Raw genomic sequence first — 21,378 nt, forward strand, 5'->3', positions numbered from 1 at the left:
GTATTGTATATTAGTACATTGCATAGTATATTGTATATTGTATGGTAACTCAGTTACATCTATTCTGCATCGAACATTGTACATATGTCTATACTGAACACTGTGACCTCTATTTTTACTTCTATTTTACATGCTATACTATTTTATTTCATACTTATCTTGTCTAGCACAGTCTCTGGAGCGTAACAGTAAGAAGCATTTTGTATAAAAGTATTCTGTACTTCTGTATGACAACTATTAAAGAAACTTGAAACTTCATTACAGACGGTCCTTCTTCCTCTACATCCCTACTCATCGCCATGACGACTATTGACCCATTTACTGTTTGTAAACAATGATGACATTTTCATTTGCGATGAACACAGAAGACTAGAGTGCTTATTTGGACAATTCTCAAAATGGTATCTCTATATAACAATATATAGATTGCATTTAAGATGAGATGAGATAAGATAAGATATTCCTTTATTGATCCCCTTGGGGAAATTCAGGCATCATAGCAGCATGGGGGAGGGGAGAGTGGAGGTAAAGGTACATGTGATAGATAGATGATACAGGTCATAAAATTATAGTACAGTGGAGAAGTAAAAATAAAAATTTAATGAAATTAGAATAGAAAATATAGTATGCGCATATGCCATATGGGCATCTCTCTCTCTCCTTCCACCCTCTCCTTTTAGTCCTCACCCCTCTCTTTTCTCCTCCCTCTCTTTCATCCCCGTCTCTCTCTCCCTCTATTTCTGTACATATTCCAGATATAAAATTATCCTTAAAAAAATAAAATCCCCTTCTGTATTTCCTGGCCGCCCGTTGCCATGTGGTTTTGTCGACAATGACACAACTTCCCTTCAGACCATGAAGGTCTTATTTTATCTCTTTTAATATTGTATCCTCTCCCTTCCCTGCTACTTCTCACTCCCTTTTCCTCTCTCCCTCATACACCCCCCTTCCTCTCACTCCTTTCCTCTCTTCCGCTCTCTCTCTCTCCCCCTCTTTCTATCTCCTCCCTCCTATACCTCCCTCTGCCTCCTACACCCCTCCTCCCTCTCACTCCCCTTCCCTCTCTCTGTCTCTCCCTCTCATAGTGTGGTAGTTCCTGTTGCTCTCGTTTTCACTTCCCCAGTAGCCTGATGCGTGGGAACCAGTATTAGTGCTGTGCTAGTGTCTACCAAGCCTCGGTGTGTGTGTGTGTGTGTGCGCATGCACGCCAATGGCATTTGAGTGTGCACGATTGAGTCATTGTCTGTTTGTTCTCCACTGTTGTGTGTGTGTGTGTGATTGAGTCAGTGCCTGACTGTGAATTCTCCATTGGCATGCGTCTTTGTGTGTGTGTGTGTGTGTGTGTGTGTGTGTGTGTGTGTGTGTGTGTGTGTGTGTGTGTGTGTGTGTGTGTGTGTGTGTGTGTGTGTGCGTGCGTGCGTGCGTGCGTGTGCATGTGTGAATGTGTTTGATGTCTATCTCTCCAGCCGATCTCGGCTATCTCAACACGTCTATAAAAGACCGCTATCGGACATCTGATGCACCCGACGGAAGTATGTGTGAATGTGTGACTGTGTGGGGGCATTCAGGCCTCTGCTTTGATATAAGGGGAACACCAGAGGGGTGGGGTTAAGGGTACGGCTGAATCGGGAAACTATATGGATAACAGCTCTGCCCTCCAGCCCAACCCTATGTGGGAATTCAGAGATGAAACAGGAGCGTCAAGGTTAAATCAGAGACCTTTGAAAGGGAGACTGAACAAAAAGTTTTCTCTTCCTGTAATGCATCATGTGAGCTACACAGGGTGTGGTATTGGAGGGCTACTGCCCCTCCCCCCCACCATAGGAGACGAGAGCGGGCACAGGCGCCATTCACTCTAATGACAGATGATGAAGAGATTTTGGCTGAATGTGGCCATTTAATCCTTACCATAGGTGAAAAAGCGCACTATACTGCCTCTTACAAGTTGAAAGTGTATTGAACATTCTGACATGAAATTGAAGTTGTTCTGACCTGTAGATCCAGCACAAGACAAGTTTATTTGAGACAGCCAACAGCGTTAACAATAACGGCAGCGTGTAAAAATACTGCCCACTTAGGAGACAGGAAACGTGCCATATTTCATCCCATTGGCGGTTATAATTTGTAAGCCTTTATTACACAACATATTTAAAATTGAATACTGAATTATTAATTTATGCTGCAAACAAAGGGAAACATAAAAGGGAATCTGTGATTTGAGCCTATTTTACTGGTAATATTCATGACTGAGGAAAGGTTGGATAAGTCAAGCGCCTCTCGTGACCATTTTCCATATTGTCTGGTTAGGTGCCATTATTTACTCGTATCCTTATGGAATTCATTATAGAATTGAAATGGAGGCCTATCAATAATGATCAGTAGCCTTCTTGATACAAATCTTGATATTTGTTCCAATATCTTTTGCTCATTGGTCAGCTGTCATTCACTTGTTAGTACCGACTCATCCAGGATGGTCAGCCATCATTCACTTGTTAGTACAGACTCATCCAGGACGGTCAGCCATCATTCACTTGTTAGTACTGACTCATCCAGGACGGTCAGCCATCATTCACTTGTTAGTACAGACTCATCCAGGACGGTCAGCCATCATTCACTTGTTAGTACCGACTCATCCAGGACGGTCAGCCATCATTCACTTGTTAGTACTGACTCATCCAGGACGGTCAGCCATCATTCACTTGTTAGTACTGACTCATCCAGGATGGTCAGCTGTCATTCACTTGTTAGTACGACTCATCCAGGATGATCAGCATGAGAGGCGAACTTGACACCTGTGAGTGAATCTGTCCAACTGAGGCCACTGTCCGTCACCTGCCCAAAGCTCCTTTCTCTCTCAACTAGACTCTCCCATTAGTTGAAACAAGTACATCACCTTATCACCTTTCCTTTTTAGCCTGTCATGAGCTGCTTATACATGAGCTCAGAACTGTGTGTGAAGGCTGCGGATGGAAAATATGATTCCGATCACAGATTTTTGAAATATTGATATTAAAGACGAGTTACGGCGTCCTCGGCAACTTGAGCATGGCGGGGAAGGACGCCTAAACACGTTTTCGGCACTTAAAGTGTTAAAGCCAAAACGATTTCATTTCATTTAGCTTTTCAGAACGTTGTGTATTGGCAGGCAAGTTAGACGTTGTTTGTCTCGTGTATGCGCAGGAGCTATTTGTCGCGTGCACAAGCCAGACAGAGAGAGCTCGAGAGCACAGAGTGCGCGTGTGTATAATAATGCAGGACCTGTCGCAGAGGTCTTTAATTGGCATGCAACACTCAATGTTACACGCAGGCATTGGCTATAGGCTTCTAAAACAATTCAATAGGCTAAACTTCGTTTTAACTTCGTTTTAACTAAGTAAGACAACGGATACGTTTAACGAATTCCATATAAATAAGTTTATTATCCTGCCGTGTCTTTTTGACTTAAGTCTAATCATTAATCTGGACCTTCAGAACAGTTTGTCTCGAACATTGGCTATAGGCTTCTAAAACAATTGAATAGGCTAAACTTCGTTTCTTTATTTCATTTCATTTTTCCCGACATAATGCTACCTGCCTCGACAAAATCCGTGACTCGGTTGCGATACAGATGAATTATCTTCTCAGAATATTATAAGTGGCTATCTTTTATGCGTATTTTACATCTTGAGCAATAATATTTGCATCTTGTTCGAGCAGTGTTCTGTGATATCATCATCATCATCATGATAATAAGTAAGACAACGGATACGTTTAACGAATTCCATATAAATCGATAGTTTATTATCCGTGGCCTGCCGTGTGTTTTTGACTTAAGTCTAATCATTAATCTGGACCTTCAGAACAGTTTGTCTCGAACGTTGGCTATAGGCTTCTAAAACAGGCTTTGTTCGTTCATGCAGCTGTTCATCTTATTAACACATAAACTGCCACGCTTATATCCACGGTGGTGTAGTGGTTAACACTGTCGCCTCACAGCAAGAAGGTCCAGGGTTCGATTCCCGCTTGGGGACCAGGTTTCCATGATGCCAGGTACCCAGGTGGGGTATCTCCCAGGCCTTTCTGTGTGGAGTTTGCATGTTCTCCCCGTGCTCGCAAGGGTTTCCCCCCTGATAAGATAAACCCAATGGAAAAACATGCACAACAACAGATCGCTAACGCTGTGGCGTCCTTGACGAAGACGGACAGGAGCACTTGGATTGGTCCCCTGGCGCGGCTCCAGTTGACGCCTGTCTGCTCCCGGCTGCCCTTGGGGGGAAGGACGACGGGATGGGTTAATCGCAGAGACAAATCGCATCTGCGATCCTAAAGAGACAATGCATGCGTGTGTGTTCCGGTGTGTGTGCTAAACTAACCGCTGTGTGTACCATTATAATTCCGTGATCGTCGTTAAATGCTTCATGTAGTATGGGTGATATATAGATCAGAGCAGTTTGTATGGATAATAATAAACAAACAGGCTGAAAGTAACGTCAGCCTCCTCTTACCGTTGGGCGATGACACTGGAGCAAAAAGATCCCATTTCCGGTTTGTATAATAATAATAACAGCCCAAATCATGTCGATTATTGAGTTATGGCAGCGATCGCTACACATAGACGTGTGTCTTGAGTCCCGCAACGATAAGCGAGTGGCCGGACGTATTTAGGAGACGCATGATATCCAACCAGCATTTCCGGTTTGGCAACTCGCCGATCATCCACCAGGTGGCAGTATTGAAGCGTTGCAGAGTTGTGCCGAGTTCCACAGCATCAGACCAGCCTCCGTGAGGGAAATATGAATACCATGGCGAAAATATGAAATATGATCAAAATAACGTTGTACGCCGTGATCTGGCAGAATTCGCATGAACTTGAAATCCGTTGTACGACGTTTTTGGCGCAGAAAGTGTTAATAGCGGATAGAATGTTTGAAAGTGACAGGTTGTCCTCCATGCGTTGCTCACTAGTGCCTCCCCTGCTCACTAGTGTATTTTACATCTTGAGCAATAATATTTGCGTCTTGTTCTAGCAGCGTTCTGTGATATCATCATCTGTCATATCAAGGGCACGCGGACGTCGTGTCTAGTGCGCATGGGCGTTGGGCGTGAACGGCTCCGTATCTGGCTTGCGCATATTACATGGCACTGTTGCTAGCGAGTTTTCAAAATGAAAACCCCCTTTGAGCGTTGCCGTTAGGAAAACGAAATTGCCTGCCAAAACGGTGTTGCCTTTTAACTTGGACATGCAAACGAAATAATTCGAAAATGAAACGTTGTAAGTGTAACCATGGCCTAAGCCAGCATGGTGATGAGTTAACCCCTCAGTAATACTGTGGTGAAGTTCCTTCTACAGTGAAGATGTTTGATCTACTTCCGAAAAATCACATCAGAAATCGTTTAGTGTATTGTTAGTGTATGGCTAGCATTGGGGTGAAGAGACTAAGGGCCCTTTCTCACTCACTGCTCTGTGTCGAATCAGACCCGGCTCGCATCAGAAAAGGGTGTGTCTGTCTGAGTGAGAACGCTGTCTCCCGTCCCCGCCCCCCGCTGATTCGTCCCCGGGGGCGCTGAACCTGGACCGATGAAATAGGTGGTCTCAGGTGCGCACTAGTGGGGTTAGGCCTGGCAATTTTGTTTGCCATTGCTATGTCTATACATTGTTTGAATGCATTTATTTCTATTAGACCAGTGGTGCCCAACCAGTCGGCCATGGTCGACCAGTAGATCAATGACATGCAATATAATTGCCACAAGCGATGGGATAATGTTAGCTTCTGAACAGGCTAGCTAACTAGCGTTAGCCGTTAGCCATTGCTGTATACTATACTTTCTTGTTCGAATGCATTTATTTCTATTAGACCAGTGGTGCCCAACCAGTCGGCCATGGTCGACCAGTAGATCAATGACATTCAATATAATGCATATAATCGATGCAGCAATGTTACTAGTAAAGGCTAAGCTAACTAGCGTTTAGCCGTTAGCTTAGCGCTATCGTTAAAACGCTCAAAAGCGGACTCTACAACACCATCCATTCGTGATAAAATGGGGTGGGTTATATTGACAAGGCTTACATTTAGTCATTTTTGACAACAGAGGTTCAAATATAACTTCATATTTATTAGTTATTTGTTTCTTTATATCAGCATCCATTCTCCAGTCTCCGTGTTAACACTTCCTGTGTTTACATTTCGAGCGTGACATCATCGACTACGGCAAGCTTACAAGCTCAAAACGCAAACCGTAAACAAAACCCAGAGCGCACCAAGACTGAAGTGTGTACACAAACTAGAGGGGGGAGAGGGGGGGGGGGGAGTTCGGCACGGAACTCGGAATGAGGACGGCACGGAGCTGATTCGACCCTGATGTTGAGTGAGAAAGCCCCCTAAAGCCTTTCTTATTGCTGTCATGACCAAAGGTTGTAGATTAAATACTTTGATATCCATGAAAGAAAACACACACAAGCCAGAGTCCCTTCATCCAGAAAGCCTGAGAGAGAGAGAGAGAGAGAGAGAGAGAGAGAGAGAGAGAGAGAGAGAGAGAGAGGGAGAGAGAGACAGACACACACACGCGTGTGCACACACACGCCTCATTATACCTGCTTCAAACCCTTCCCTATGCTTAATTTTACCTGCTTCAAGACCCTCTCCTTATGCTTACTTTTACCTGCTTCAAGTCAAGACCCTCCCCTTATGCTTAATTTTATCTGCTTCAAGACCCTCTCCTTATGCTTCATTTTACCTGCTTCAAGACCCTCTCCTTATGCTTCATTTTAACTGCTTCAAGACCCTGTCCTTATGCTTCTTGCCAACGGTGTGTGTGTATGTAAGAAAGAAAGAAAGAAAGAAAGAAAGAAAGAAAGAAAGAAAGAAAGAAAGAAAGAAAGAAAGAAAGAAAGAAAGAAAGAAAGAAAGAAAGAAAGAAAGAAAGAGAACAACTCGGAGAGACAACCCCACCCGCAACAAATAAAGAGATAAGAAAGGGTTAACTTTGCCTGGGTGGGCCATGAACATACACACACACCCCTGGCCCCTGGGGTGACCCCCCCCCCCCCCACAACACACACACACACACCAACATTCCATCACTCGCATCCTAAACTCTATGTGACTCTTCTGCCCAGAGGCCGAGTATCAAACTGCTTTCTGAAATGTATGTGGCTCTCCACCCTTTTCACACTGCAAGACTAGGGACGCACTGATACCACTTCCATCCCAAGAATCTCTGGAGATAAATAACCATACCATATATCTGTCTCATTCTAAGTGGGCTATCTGCCAACACCCAGCACCAGTCTGATCCACCACTGTTACTGAACAGTATAGACTTGTTCTAACAAAACAGACTCAAGTTACAAACTCTACGTCATCTGTTTGGGGTCATTTGACACAATATAATCCATTTTCCTCCTAACGCAAAATATAATCCATTTTCCTCTTATTAACGCAAAATATAATCCATTTTCCTCTTAAGCTGTAGCCCTATTTTCAGAGACGTCGCCTAAAGGTACATGCCTAAGTAAATGGAAGATTGCTCCACTTCTACAAGGTCAATTTGCATGTTCTTGGTATCTAGGAACATCTAGGGAACATCTATGTATTCCCAGTGTCAGAAATAGTGTGTCTGTTACTAGGCTTGAGTAAATTGTAATGAAAAAAAGGAGAATATAAATGATGATATTTTTTTGCATCTGTGCCGGTGAATAACACCATGTTACAATTGTAACAAAGAGATTACGCTCCATGATCTCATTCACCACCTTATTGAGATCAAGTGTACAAAAAATCTAAGCAAATTAATAAAGGATAAAGGATTTGTAGATACAGTAATAAATGATAATCGATTTTAATTATAAATTCATATTTGACCTTGAACTTGACCGTGACCTTATTATGGCCAAATCATACATCTATGGATAGGGGAAATGCTCCTCTTTCCAATGGCAGGGTTAAATCTGGATTTAGTCATTTCCTCACGGTTTTACGATAAAAGAGATATAATTAGCATTTTTCCGATAAATTCTTATTTTCGGTAAATCTTACAAAACATCGGTAAAAATGAAAATATACACTTTGACTGCTGTTTTTATAGTGTTATGGTCTTTACTCTTGGCTAAAAAAATGTAAATGAAAACCTCTTAACATCCAAGGGCCCACATGTGGGCTCACATCCGTTCAGCGGTTCTCGAATTACATGGCGATATGTGAGGCGTGCGTCCAAAGTACACATTACCACCCCGACCTCCGGGGGCTCTAGCTCCGTCAATCATTTGGCGATCTCAATTTGGCGATGTTTGGGTCTGAGCTCGCAAAATGGCAAATACCGCCCCCTATGCCTTCCGGCATAGGAAGTAGCTTGAAAAGTATCCCACCAAAATGTTCAAGTGAAGGCTTATTTTGAAGGTATGAATCTGTACTTTCATAATATGTAAAAAGAATATTTTTTTGAAGATCCCTCAACATGACCCTGAACACCATGCCTAGTCACACATATGAGAGAGAGCGAGAGTCCCACCCCCCCCCCTCCCCTGAGTCCCCGAATCCCTCCCACCCATTTTATCTAGTGAGGCTGCTTCTCTGTGTGTGATTGGGTTGGCTAGCTAGCGGCTAACGTTACAAGAGTGCATTGCCCTTATTTATAAGTAGTGCTGTCAGGCGATTAAAAAAATTTATATAATTAATTACAGGATTTGTAATTAATTAATCGAATTAATCACATTTTAATCGCATAACCATTTTATGCCTGATATTCTATAATCATATTTCCAAAAAAAAAAGTGTCCCGATGGCAGAATTCAGTACTGCATCTACAAAACCTTCTGTTTAATCATCTTCCATCTATTAATTTGGTTAAATTTTTCAGGTCTGGTAAATTTGAGCATGGTGTTATTCACAGTCAAAGATAAAAAAAAATTATTGATATTCTCATTTGGTTCTACAATTTACTCAAAATAAGATTTTCATTCAATCAATCACCGCGCAGATTGATTGATTGAATGAAAATGTTATTAACAGATTGCAGAATGGGTACAATACAGTACGGCTCAATACACACAATTGTTAAGGGGATGCAGACCAGAGAAAGACTTTCGTCTTGTTTACATCAGGGTCCCCCATTTTCAATTCATAATGAATTTTAAGTAAGGGTGCAACTTGCACCGTGCAATCCATTCTTTGTGGATCTAGCCCACAGTATTTCTGACACTGGGAAATGGGAATACATTCCCTGAGATTCATAGATGTCCCTAGAATCAGATACCAAGAACATACAAATGGACCATATTAAAAAAAAAAACTCTGTAAATGGGTATTCTACATTATTATGAGATACAAATGAGATGATACAAAAAAAATATTATAAAAAAAATTGTAATACATTTTGAGTTAATTTTCATAACGCGATAATTTGCTGTGTAATTAATTAATCTAATTAACACGATAAACTGACAGCCCTATTTATAAGCATTGCAGTTTTCATTGCACATAAAAACAGCGCAGGGTACAAAGCTGGGATTTATAAGCACTCTGGAGCTATGTTGTCAACACTTTTGAGGAAGTGCTGAGAGTGGAACAGCTGAAGGTCTCTGCTGTCAAAACCGCTTCCGCATTATTTCCACTCGCTGCTCATATAAACGTATCACAGTTGATTGTGGGCGGGCAGTGGCAGATCAGCGCCTATTCACGTCAGCGAGCGAGTCAAATCAGAATGGCCCGCTTCAGTGGGGGGGGGGGGGGGGGGGGGGGGGGTTGTCTCAGCTGAACTGAAGAAACGGGACTGGGTAGAGATTTCACATCTAGTCAGTGTTGGTACAACCCCACATTGTTAGAAAACAATGCAAACCACTGGAAAATGCCATTTATAAGATAGGGGACCTTTAACACACAATCAAATACATTTTCCTCTTAACACACAATATAATCCATTTTCCTCTTAACGCACAATATAACGCACAATGAAATTTATGTTTCCTCTAACGTAATTCTATGACTGTCAGAATGGCTATTACTCTTGGTATCATGTAATGTTATTAGAGAGGCTCAGACACTTGGTCTGGTGCTGGGCTGATATTTAACACCTGTTTCAGTGCATCCCTTTACTATACAATATGTTGCTCCTATTCCTTTCACACTACAGAACCTAAACAGGACTGAAACTACGTTTTACGTTTTGCTCCACCCGGGTCGTAGCGTATACAATATAATAATACGTTGTTAAAGTTACTTACATAGACCTGGAGGCCTCAACGAAAACTGCATGAAAAGCATTAAATGTAAAGGAACGCTGGACTAAAAGACATCAACCTCAAACCTTTTGACGAGAAAACAATATCGTTGAAATAATAAAGCACTCAAAATAAATAAATAAATGCAGTACATGCAAATGCATATGGAAAATAAAATAATGTGAGTGGGGGGGGGGGGGGGGGGGGGTTACCAGTTAACATGCAACGGCCCGTATCCGGGCCCTCTTTAGGACGATGTGCCCACCGGCACGACACGGCACTTTGCGAGCGTCTAGCGGCTTGGGTCTGCATTTTTTTTATAAAACATAGAATATAGAATTAAAGCCCTAATTGTGTTGCCCTTCGAATGCCACCTAACCCGGCCAAATCCGTTCAGCGGTTCTCGAGTTACATGCCGATATGTCAGGTGTGTGACTTTGTACATGCAAGTGTCAGATTACCACCCCGGACTCCCGAGGCTCTAGAACTGTCAATCATTCGCTGATTCGCGAAAATGATTGGACATGGTTGTAGCCAATGAGTGTAGCTTTCCAATGATACCCCAACTGGGGTTGTGCGATTCAGGGACCTAGGTGAGAATTGACGAGCGAAAACAGGAAGTGAAAAACACACCGAATGCATTGCTGTCAATGAGGAAATGGAATACTGGAGAACTTTTTTTATTTTTACACAGTTTACCAAAATCGCTCTTAACTCATTCAGCGCCAGGGATTAGCCGGGGCCCGTTCTAGCTACGCCAGGCTTTAACCTGTTAATCTGTAGACCGTTTTCGCCTAAAGGTACATGCCTAAGTAAATGGAAGATTGCTCCACTTCTGCAAGGTCAATTTGCATGTTCTTGGTATAGGAACATCTAGGGACCTGGGGGTATGTATTTCCAGTGTCAGAAATATTGTGTCTGTTACTAGGCTGAGTAAATTGTAATGAATAAATTAATTATGATTAATTATGATTTAGATGATGCTCAATTTTTTTTTTTTTTTTTGGCGGCTACGTGGTGCAGTGGGCAAGGCGCTCACCACGAATACTGGAGATGCTGGGTTCGCCTGTTCGAGCCCAGCGCTCCACATTGCTTTCAGTTTAGCTGGTCGTCCGTACTAATACACATTGGCAGTATTAGGGGGTGGGAAACTGATGGGTGGGGATCGGGCGTTCTGGACAGCGACTCCTACAGGTCGGTTGATGCGCCTGCGCAGTAGAATCAGGAAGCGATGGTGGCGGCGCCCCTCCAAAGCGCAGACCCCTGACGCCTTCAAGATCGCGCCGCGCAGGTGAAAAGATGCGACTGCTGTTACCTCGAGTATCGGAGCGGACTCGTGCTATGTATGACTTAGTCCACATTGCAGCCGGCTTGTGGGAGGCAAGAAACAGCGTTCGAGACATGGGGAGATTGAATTGGATGATACGAAATTGGGATGGGAGAAAAAATAGAAAATGGGAGAAAAAAGTGGATATTTTTTTTTTTTTAAACTTTCTGATAAATGCTCACTGAGCTCATTCACCACCGTATTGAGATCATGTGTACAAAAAATCTAAGCAAATGAACCGCGGGAAGATGATTAAACAGAAGGATTTGTAGATACAGTAATTAATGATAATCAACTTTAATTATAAATTCACATTTGACCTTGACCTTATTATGGCCAAATCATACATTTATGGATAGGGAAAATGCTCCTCTTTCCAATGGCAGGGTTGAATCTGGATTTAGTAATTTCTTGCGGTTCTTACGATAATTAGCATTTTCCGATAAATTTGTATTTCCGATAAAACATATAAAACATCTGTAAAATGAAAATATACACAGACTACTGTTTTTGATAGGGTTATGGTCTTTACTCTTGGCTACAAAAAAAAATATTTAAAAACATTGACCTCTTAACATCCAAGGGCCCACATGTGGACGATTCTTTGCCGACCTCTAGTGGCTCGGGTACAATATATAGATAGAATTAAAGCCCTATTTGTTGCCTGTCGATTGCCCTTTCAGGTGACAAAATCCGTTCAGCGGTTCTCGAGTTACATGCCGATATGTGAGGCGTGCCCCAAAGTACGCAAAAGTACACATTACCACCCCCGACTCCCGGGGCATTACCACCCCCAACCTTAAGGCTTAACAGGTTTTAAAGATAGGAGTGCGTCACCTTGTTTGTAGAGCTATATATATATTCTATAATAGCTATGGAGACAATACTATAGTCATTTGACAGTGACTTTCTTCCATCGAACAAGGAAAAAAGAGATAATCTTTTTCATGCATACGTTTGCGCGTTATCCCGTGGTGAATATAAGTATAGTTTAGGAGTGATCCGGGATAATTCATGAAAAGCAGAGTTATAGGGCGCTACGTGTATTCTACTATAAGCATTGGCGTTTCTTGCCTGGACAGGCTACTATTTCCAAATCAAATGCATATAATAGGTATTATGTTTCATCATGAATGCATGAAAGGGGGGGGGGGGTCGTTTTTTTAATGCTTTGTTTGGATCATCAAGCTGAAATTGATGTCAGATAGTCCTTACCTTTGGTCGGGGGTATTCCAAAAATAATATTCTTTTGTTTGATTGTCTGATCGCGATTTCCAGTATTGGTGTCCATCTGGTCCCGGACATAATTTGGCACAACTTATGGATCGAGTGTGCCAGATGCGTTTCAAAGTGGTCGGATGAAGCGATCTACTCAGCTCCGTCTAAATTTAGCGCCCGGAGGGATTTGAGTGTAACACAGGGTCTGGAACAGGGTTTACTGCACTCTCGATACTGCCACCTGGCAGGATCTGGCCAGTACTGCACCCTCGGGGTCCCAGTGTGCCTTTTAGCGGCAACATACAGGTTTGTGACATTGAATAGAATATTAAAATCGGAAAAAAGAAAAACGGACCAAATAACGAGTTTACTTGTTGGCGACCGCTGGCGGCCAATAACGAGTAAACTTGTTGTTGGCGCAGAAAGTGTTAATCACCCATTTCTGAAAAAATTTCTATGAAATTTGGACCTTAAAAAATTTAAACAAGAGGATCAATCTAAGATAAAAACTGCTGTTAAAAGGTTGTGAGTAAATGAGCCCCATTTGGCCCCTCTTCCTCCAATAAACATCACAGTAATTTCCCCCACACATGGACTTCACACTGAACAACAAACAATGACCATTTAACCAGCGGTCCCCTAGACAAAGTATGTGTGTGTGTGTGTGTGTGTGTGTGTGCGTGTGTGTGTGTGTGCGTGTGCGCGTGTGTGTATATGGCACAAAAACACAATCTGTTACCAATTGGGGGAACAGCTGATTTTCAGGTTAGTGGTTAGGGTTATGGTAGGTTTAGGCATGTATTGGGTAAAATTTGGGCCTAGGGAATGAATCTAAGACAATGCAGTGTCACATATTTTGGCCGGAGTAAACATACGTGTGTGACTGTGTGTGTTTGCTTGTCCACCACAATGAGAGATCATCATCAAGAATGTAATGTTAACATCAAGGTGGTCCAGGTTGAAACATTTTGGAACACACACACAGTGTTGTATGTTGACACACTTGGGACCCCCTAGCTGGGAGTAAGCTAGAACATCCAGGCTATAGATGTTGTCTTGTCTCACATGCACACACGCACATGTAAACACACTCACTCACACACAGGGACACCCAGGTCTATGTAAACAGCCACCCATGAAGGACTCCACAGGTAGCTAAAACCAGTAATAATAATGATTGGTCAACTGACTAAATGACTTCTTTACTCCAGAGATGTCAACACAAAGGCCAGCTAGCCAATTAAGAGTTAAGGATCTTTCTGAACGTATGCAATCCTCCCCTTTACCACAAGGTGGGTAAAGGTTTAGCCAATCACAACATTCATGAAAGAGCACCAGGCCTGGGGGCAAATAATATTATTTACTATAATATAATATAAAAATATAAAATATAATATATTACTATAATATATATTACTATATATTATAGTATCTGCAGATACTTGTTATGGTCCGTTTCCTTTAACCCTTTCACTGCCGCACTACAGAGGGTTAACCCTTTCACTACCACACTACAGAAGGTTAACCCTTTACTATCACACTACAGACGGTTCTGTAGTGTGATAGTAAAGGGTTAACCTTATGTAGTGTGGCAGTAAAAGGGTTTAACCTACATTAGGCGCCAGGTGGGTGGGATCTGACACACAGGACAATATAACGAGTGCCAGAAGGTTAGGAGGACAGTCACAGGAAGGCATTTAGGATAACAACTGACCTCAGATTCCTATTTCTGAATTGTCCTGATGCAGTTAACCCCACCCACCTTGTACTCCACGCAGGTTAAAACAAACGCTAAGAAACACATGCAAAGATGAATTTGTCTGTTGATGAGCACCAAAATGTAAGAAAGATGACCTAGGCGAGGCGGTCAGGTGGCGTAACGGAGATTGCGTTCGTCACCAACCCCGGAGACGCTGGATTCGCCTGTTCGAATCCAGCTCACAGCTCCGGGGTTGTCACCAGCTTGGCTGGCCGTTCACACTAATACAATTGGCAGTATTAGAGGGTGGGAGAAGCTGGCGGGGTGGGTCCGGGTCGTTGTAAACAGCGACTCCTACAGTTCGGTCGGGGCGCCTGCTAAGCGCGGATAGGATCTAAGGGCGGTAGTGTGATCCTTCCACACGTTACACGCTCTCAGTGAGAGTCCGCGCTGCCAGGTGAAAAGAAGCGGTTGATTGGCTAGACGTGTGTCGGAGGAAGCACATGATAGCCTCCACTCTCCCAGACCGACTGTGGGGGGTAAGTGCGCAGCGACCAGGAAGGGGATTGGGAATTGGCATAACGACTAACATTGGGATGGGAGAAAATCGGAGGAAAAAGGAGGGGGAAAAATATCAATAAAAAAATTAAAAATAAAGATGCCCTAGGCATATAGGGGACAGACACGCCCCCGAAGTGAAGACAACCCTTAACATGACTCAATTTAAACCGTGTTGTCATGTATTTATACAAACCAAACAGATTTACAAAGAACTTCCTACCCTAACCACTTCTTACAATTGACATATTAACACATTCTGCGCCATGCAGTATGCCCATCTTAGGGCTCGTGTCCATAGCGGACGTTTTATGAGTTGTCAGCTCCTTTCTGTCATTCATTTCTATGCTACAGGTGCGACAGGCGCGCTCCTTTTCCCAGCGCCGTGCCTCGCGTTTTAGCGCTCTCGGCGGCAGCGTTTTTGGGCGGAGCGCTCCCAGCGCCTAAAGTTGAAACTAGTTCAACTTTTGGAAAGGAGCGCGCTCATCAATGTAACTTTTTTCGACCAACCAATCAACATCGAGGAAGTGGCGGAGCCGCGGCAGTCGCAAGACTCAGGAAAACGCTCTGAGCTTTTTTTTTTTGCTTTTCAAAGCGGTCCGCCTTGAAAAAAACATCCGCTATGGACACAAGCCCTTATACCACTCTCTGCCAGTGCTGTAACCCTATGGAGTGGCTCACCTTCTTTGCAGGGCTATACCTTTTTAAATATTATAGCTATATCGACATTACTATGGCCCATTCAACATCGGGTATCTATCGTTCCGGATGTGGGAACGTTATATTTTTCATTCATACATTGTCGTGTTAGTACCGTCGAGAATATAAGTATGTTTTTAGACTGTATAGCAGTAATTCCTAGAATGTGCGTTATAGGCCCGACGCGTATTACACATAATCGATTGGCGTTTCATTCCTATACACGCTATATTAAAAAATTCAAATGCATATGATCGCTATACATTATGCTCAATCATGCGTGAAGGAAAGGGGGGGGGGGTCGTTTATGATTCCTTGATTGTCACTAACGGCTTTCTTTTGTACGACACCATACGTCGATCGGATAGATTGCAATGAAATAAATGGCCAATCGAGCTGGAAATAACGTTAGATTCCTCTTTCGTCTGGTGAAAAAATATTCCAATTATTTGATGTCGATCTGCTAGATCCATTTTCCGTTTGTATGACGCAATAAACGCCGAAAGCATATCGATTATTGCCTCTCGAAAGCGATCCCATACACCAGGGTTTCCGTTAGAAAAAATTGTTGCCGGTCTCCGTGACCTGCAAGATTTCAATCTACCGGACAAATGAGATTAATTCCGGTCATAGTTTATTGAGCTTTAAAACAATTGAATAAAGAATGTCATCCTCAAGGCATGTAGATTTATAATATTATTACTTAAAACTATAGGCTACTTTTGCGTATACAGTCATTGATATATTCCAAATAAAATAAGTCCCTTGATACTCCGTGCTGCTGCTGACTTGAAATAAAATAGACCGCGTATGTGGGCAGTCGGTCCGACACTAAACAGCAGTCTGTTATAATCACATTTTTATGAGCTAACGAATTCCGTTATATTGGACATTTGTATTAATTATATCAAGCGAAGAACTGAGACATTTTGCAGAGAGAGACGGCAACATTATCGTGGGTTTGCGTGATGTATATCTCCACCTCCCAACGACTTGGTGCTGGTCATAATGTCCGGTGAAAACAACTCCCTCCAAGCACAACTTGACCACCCGAACCGTACCAAAACAGGCCAAAATTAAATAGCCCATGCGACGAATGATTCATTACATTCGTTTCATCGTTGCTCCACCAAGCAGCCAGTCCAACAATGAAAGCTGTTATCAGCGCGAGCCGGCCGCAGTTAGTTTGCAAGAAGCATCCAGCTGCAGACCCGCAGAGCAGCTTTCCAGGTCTGGGGACCGCACTGTGCCAGCAAAGCTGGTGGGTTCTGTGGGTCTGCAGCTGCATGCCTTCCGCAAATCCAGCAGCAAGCTCTCGCTGAGCGAAGCAACGACAACAAACGCAATGATTGTTTCGTTCATCGCATAGGCCACCCAACTCCAGCCCATCCAAATACAATTCAAATAATCAAACTGTGCCCAGAGGGAACTATTTTCACCGGACACTATGACCGGAGAGATTAAATATGTCGGACTTCAACAGATTTTGCCGGTCAAATACCGGTAATTGCCGGCTAACGGAAACGCTGCCATACACTCAAGTGTGTATCTTGATCCACGTTACAAGATATCTCTGCCGGAGCTTTTTCCCCGATGCACAGAGCGCAACTCGTGTGTGTGTGTGTGTGTGTGTGTGTGTGTGTGTGTGTGTGTGTGTGTGTGTGTGTGTGTGTGTGTGTGTGTGTGTGTGTGTGTGTGTGTGTGTGTGTGTGTGTGTGTGTGTGTGTGTGTGTGTGTGTGTGTGTGTGTGTGTGTGTGTGTGTGTGTGTATGAGTGAGTGAGACTGTGTGTGTGTGTGTGTGTGTGTGTGTGTGTGTGTGTGTGTGTGTGTGTGTGTGTGTGTGTGCGTGTGTGTGTGTGTGTGTGTCTGGTGCATTGTGCCTTTAGCGCGACTGTTAGCGGCAGGACGAGATTCACATGAGAAACGGGGAAGTGAGAGTTAGAATCAGCAGAGCGACATGTGTGACATCAGTTCCCACACTGAGTTACTTAACCCTACACTGTAGTGTTTATGTCAATAAATGTCTCCGGAAGGAAGGCAAGGTGTAGCGTTTAGTGAACCACAAACAATCAGCCACTCATATATGATATCATGATACGATATAATAATGAAACATAGTGTATGTACCTTCAGCCCCATCGAGGTAAAGGCAGTACACACACACACACGTGAACGCACACATGCACACACACACACACACGTGAATGCACACATGCACACACACATATACATGCATGCACATGCGCACACACACAGGGACGTGCACAGGACTTTAGAGGGGCAGGTGCTCAAAGGCTGAAAAGGGCACTACACTTGTGTGTATATATTTATATATTAACAGAGCGCGCATAGCGCGCAAGCGCAATTTTTAAGGGCCCTTTTCGGGCGGGGGGCCCCCTTTTTATGCTTTTTGGGGGGTTTTGGTGATCAAATATTGAATATTGAACTATAATAATCAGTGCAGGAGCTCACTTTTCCTTGAAAGACACTTTTATCACTGATTTAAAAGGCCCATACATCTCCATAAATGTTCAGGGGGGAGGGAATAAGTGCTTACCCTACAGACCCCAAGAAGTGCTGTATATTCTGTATTGTTTCATATAAATGCATTTTTTATTCCAATCCCGATTTGTATTTGAGATTCCCAAATCCCATCGGACTTGACTTCTTCGTGTCCCTCAATGAGTGTAATACCAGCATTCAACTGTATGCGCCACAGCGGTTTCTATCATCATCATCATCATCATCACCACCCACGCTATGCATAAAATATATAGGTCCGCGGAGAGGCACGCTGAGGAGGCCGTGCAAACTGCAATGGAATATGGGGCATCTCTCTCTTTACCTAATATTTTGATTCTATCCTGACATTTTTCAGTTGGAAGGGCAGTCTATATAAGCGTTAAAAAAAAAAAAAAAATCACTTTTTTGATGAGGCTCAAAAAGGCAGGTGCTCAAGCACCCCTTGGCCTCTATGTGTGCACGTGCCTGCACACACACACACACACACACACACACACACACACACACACACAGTACCTGGCAGCGGCTGAAGATGTCTCTGGCTGTTGGCTGGACGTTGAAGTGATGCAGGACTCTGACAGCCTGGTCTCTGGCCTTCTCTGAACAGTCCAGGAACAGACAGCGACCCTCACCCACCTGAGACCGCAACTACACACACACACAAATATTATGTGCCTCAACAGTACACACATGTACATACGCATGCATGCACACACGCACACACATAACGTGTGTGTGAGAGAGAGAAAATTAAACAGAAACTAACACCAGAAACAAACACTGCCTTATCAATCATGAACTATACCCCTTCCACCGTCACCATCACCCACAAACACACAGTTACACGCACCCGCCAGCCCAGCCCACCGCCCTATGGACTGTTCACCCCTCTGTGCCCCCGAGCAATCCAACCGCCTGGTACTAGTGAACACTTACAGACTGGTACAGAGAGTGAACACTTACAGACTGGTACTAGTGAACACTTACAGACTGGTACAGAGAGTGAACACTTACAGACTGGTACTAGTGAACACTTACAGACTGGTACTAGTGAACACTTACAGACTGGTACAGAGAGTGAACACTTACAGACTGGTACTAGTGAACACTTACAGACTGGTACTAGTGAACACTTACAGACTGGTACAGAGAGTGAACACTTACAGACTGGTACTAGTGAACACTTACAGACTGGTACAGAGAGTGAACACTTACAGACTGGTACAGAGAGTGAACACTTACAGACTGGTACTAGTGAACACTTACAGACTGGTACAGAGAGTGAACACTTACAGACTGGTACTAGTGAACACTTACAGACTGGTACAGAGAGTGAACACTTACAGACTGGTACTAGTGAACACTTACAGACTGGTACAGAGAGTGAACACTTACAGACTGGTACTAGTGAACACTTACAGACTGGTACTAGTGAACACTTACAGACTGGTACAGAGAGTGAACACTTACAGACTGGTACAGAGAGTGAACACTTACAGACTGGTACTGAGAGTGAACACTTACAGACTGGTACAGAGAGTGAACACTTACAGACTGGTACTGAGAGTGAACACTTACAGACTGGTACTAGTGAACACTTACAGACTGGTACAGAGAGTGAACACTTACAGACTGGTACTGAGAGTGAACACTTACAGACTGGTACAGAGAGTGAACACTTACAGACTGGTACTAGTGAACACTTACAGACTGGTACAGAGAGTGAACACTTACAGACTGGTACAGAGAGTGAACACTTACAGACTGGTACAGAGAGTGAACACTTACAGACTGGTACTAGTGAACACTTACAGACTGGTACAGAGAGTGAACACTTACAGACTGGTACAGAGAGTGAACACTTACAGACTGGTACAGAGAGTGAACACTTACAGACTGGTACTGAGAGTGAACACTTACAGACTGGTACAGAGAGTGAACACTTACAGACTGGTACAGAGAGTGAACACTTACAGACTGGTACTAGTGAACACTTACAGACTGGTACAGAGAGTGAACACTTACAGACTGGTACTAGTGAACACTTACAGACTGGTACTACTTACAGACTGGTACTAGTGAACACTTACAGACTGGTACAGAGAGTGAACACTTACAGACTGGTACTGAGAGTGAACACTTACAGACTGGTAGGGCTGGTAGTGAGAGAGAACACTTACAGACTGGTAGGGCTGGTAGTGAGAGTGAACACTTACAGACTGGTAGGGCTGGTACTGAGAGTGAACACTTACAGACTGGTACTGAGAGTGAACACTTACAGACTGGTAGGGCTGGTAGTGAGAGATTAACACTTACAGACTGGTACGGCTGGTAGTGAGAGAGAACACTTACAGACTGGTAGGGCTGGTACTGAGAGTGAACACTTACAGACTGGTAGGGCTGGTAGTGAGAGTGAACACTTACAGACTGGTAGGGCTGGTACTGAGAGTGAACACTTACAGACTGGTAGGGCTGGTACTGAGAGTGAACACTTACAGACTGGTAGGGCTGGTACTGAGAGTGAACACTTACAGACTGGTAGGGCTGGTAGTGAGAGAGAACACTTACAGACTGGTAGGGCTGGTAGTGAGAGAGAGTGAACACTTACAGACTGGTAGGGCTGGTAGTGAGAGAGAACACTTACAGACTGGTAGGGCTGGTAGTGAGAGAGAACACTTACAGACTGGTAGGGCTGGTAGTGAGAGAGAACACTTACAGACTGGTAGGGCTGGTAGTGAGAGAGAACACTTACAGACTGGTAGGGCTGGTAGTGAGAGAGAACACTTACAGACTGGTAGGGCTGTCCGCAGGTCAGGATGACTCGGCTCTCCGCCAGGGCCAGCTGAGAGAGACAAAGAAACATTTCAAAATCACGGTTTCTGTACCACATGAGATGCTGTCAAAGGTTCAAAACCACAAACAATATGTTCATCCTATCTATGTGTGACCTGTGTACTGTGTATTCAGATAAAAGTATTTAAGAAGTGTGTGTGTGTGTGTGTGTGTGTGTGTGTGTGTGTGTGTGTGTGTGTGTGTGTGTGTGTGTGTGTGTGTGTGTGTGCAGGGATTTCACATACATAGATGAGTTTTGTTCAGCTCACCACAGTATCAGACAGGCAGATTCCTCAGGCTGATACAGTAACATTAACAGTGCTTTT

At 43.6% G+C, this 21,378-nt stretch overlaps 1 protein-coding gene across 1 annotated transcript in view; it reads right to left on the reverse strand.

The window, feature by feature from the left end:
- The window catches only part of exd3 (exonuclease 3'-5' domain containing 3), a 159,704-nt gene that overhangs the window by 72,295 nt on the left and 66,031 nt on the right, over positions 1–21,378 (reverse strand). The window contains exons 18-19 of the mRNA XM_084325329.1: positions 21,009–21,062; positions 18,737–18,868 (exon numbers count right to left, since the gene is read on the reverse strand). Coding sequence (XP_084181455.1) covers positions 18,737–18,868; positions 21,009–21,062 — 186 coding nt within the window. The remainder of the gene's footprint in view (positions 1–18,736; positions 18,869–21,008; positions 21,063–21,378) is intronic.

This window comes from Notolepis coatsorum (genome assembly GCF_963971535.1).
Source record: "Notolepis coatsorum genome assembly, chromosome: 11".
Lineage (NCBI taxonomy): Eukaryota > Metazoa > Chordata > Actinopteri > Aulopiformes > Paralepididae > Notolepis > Notolepis coatsorum.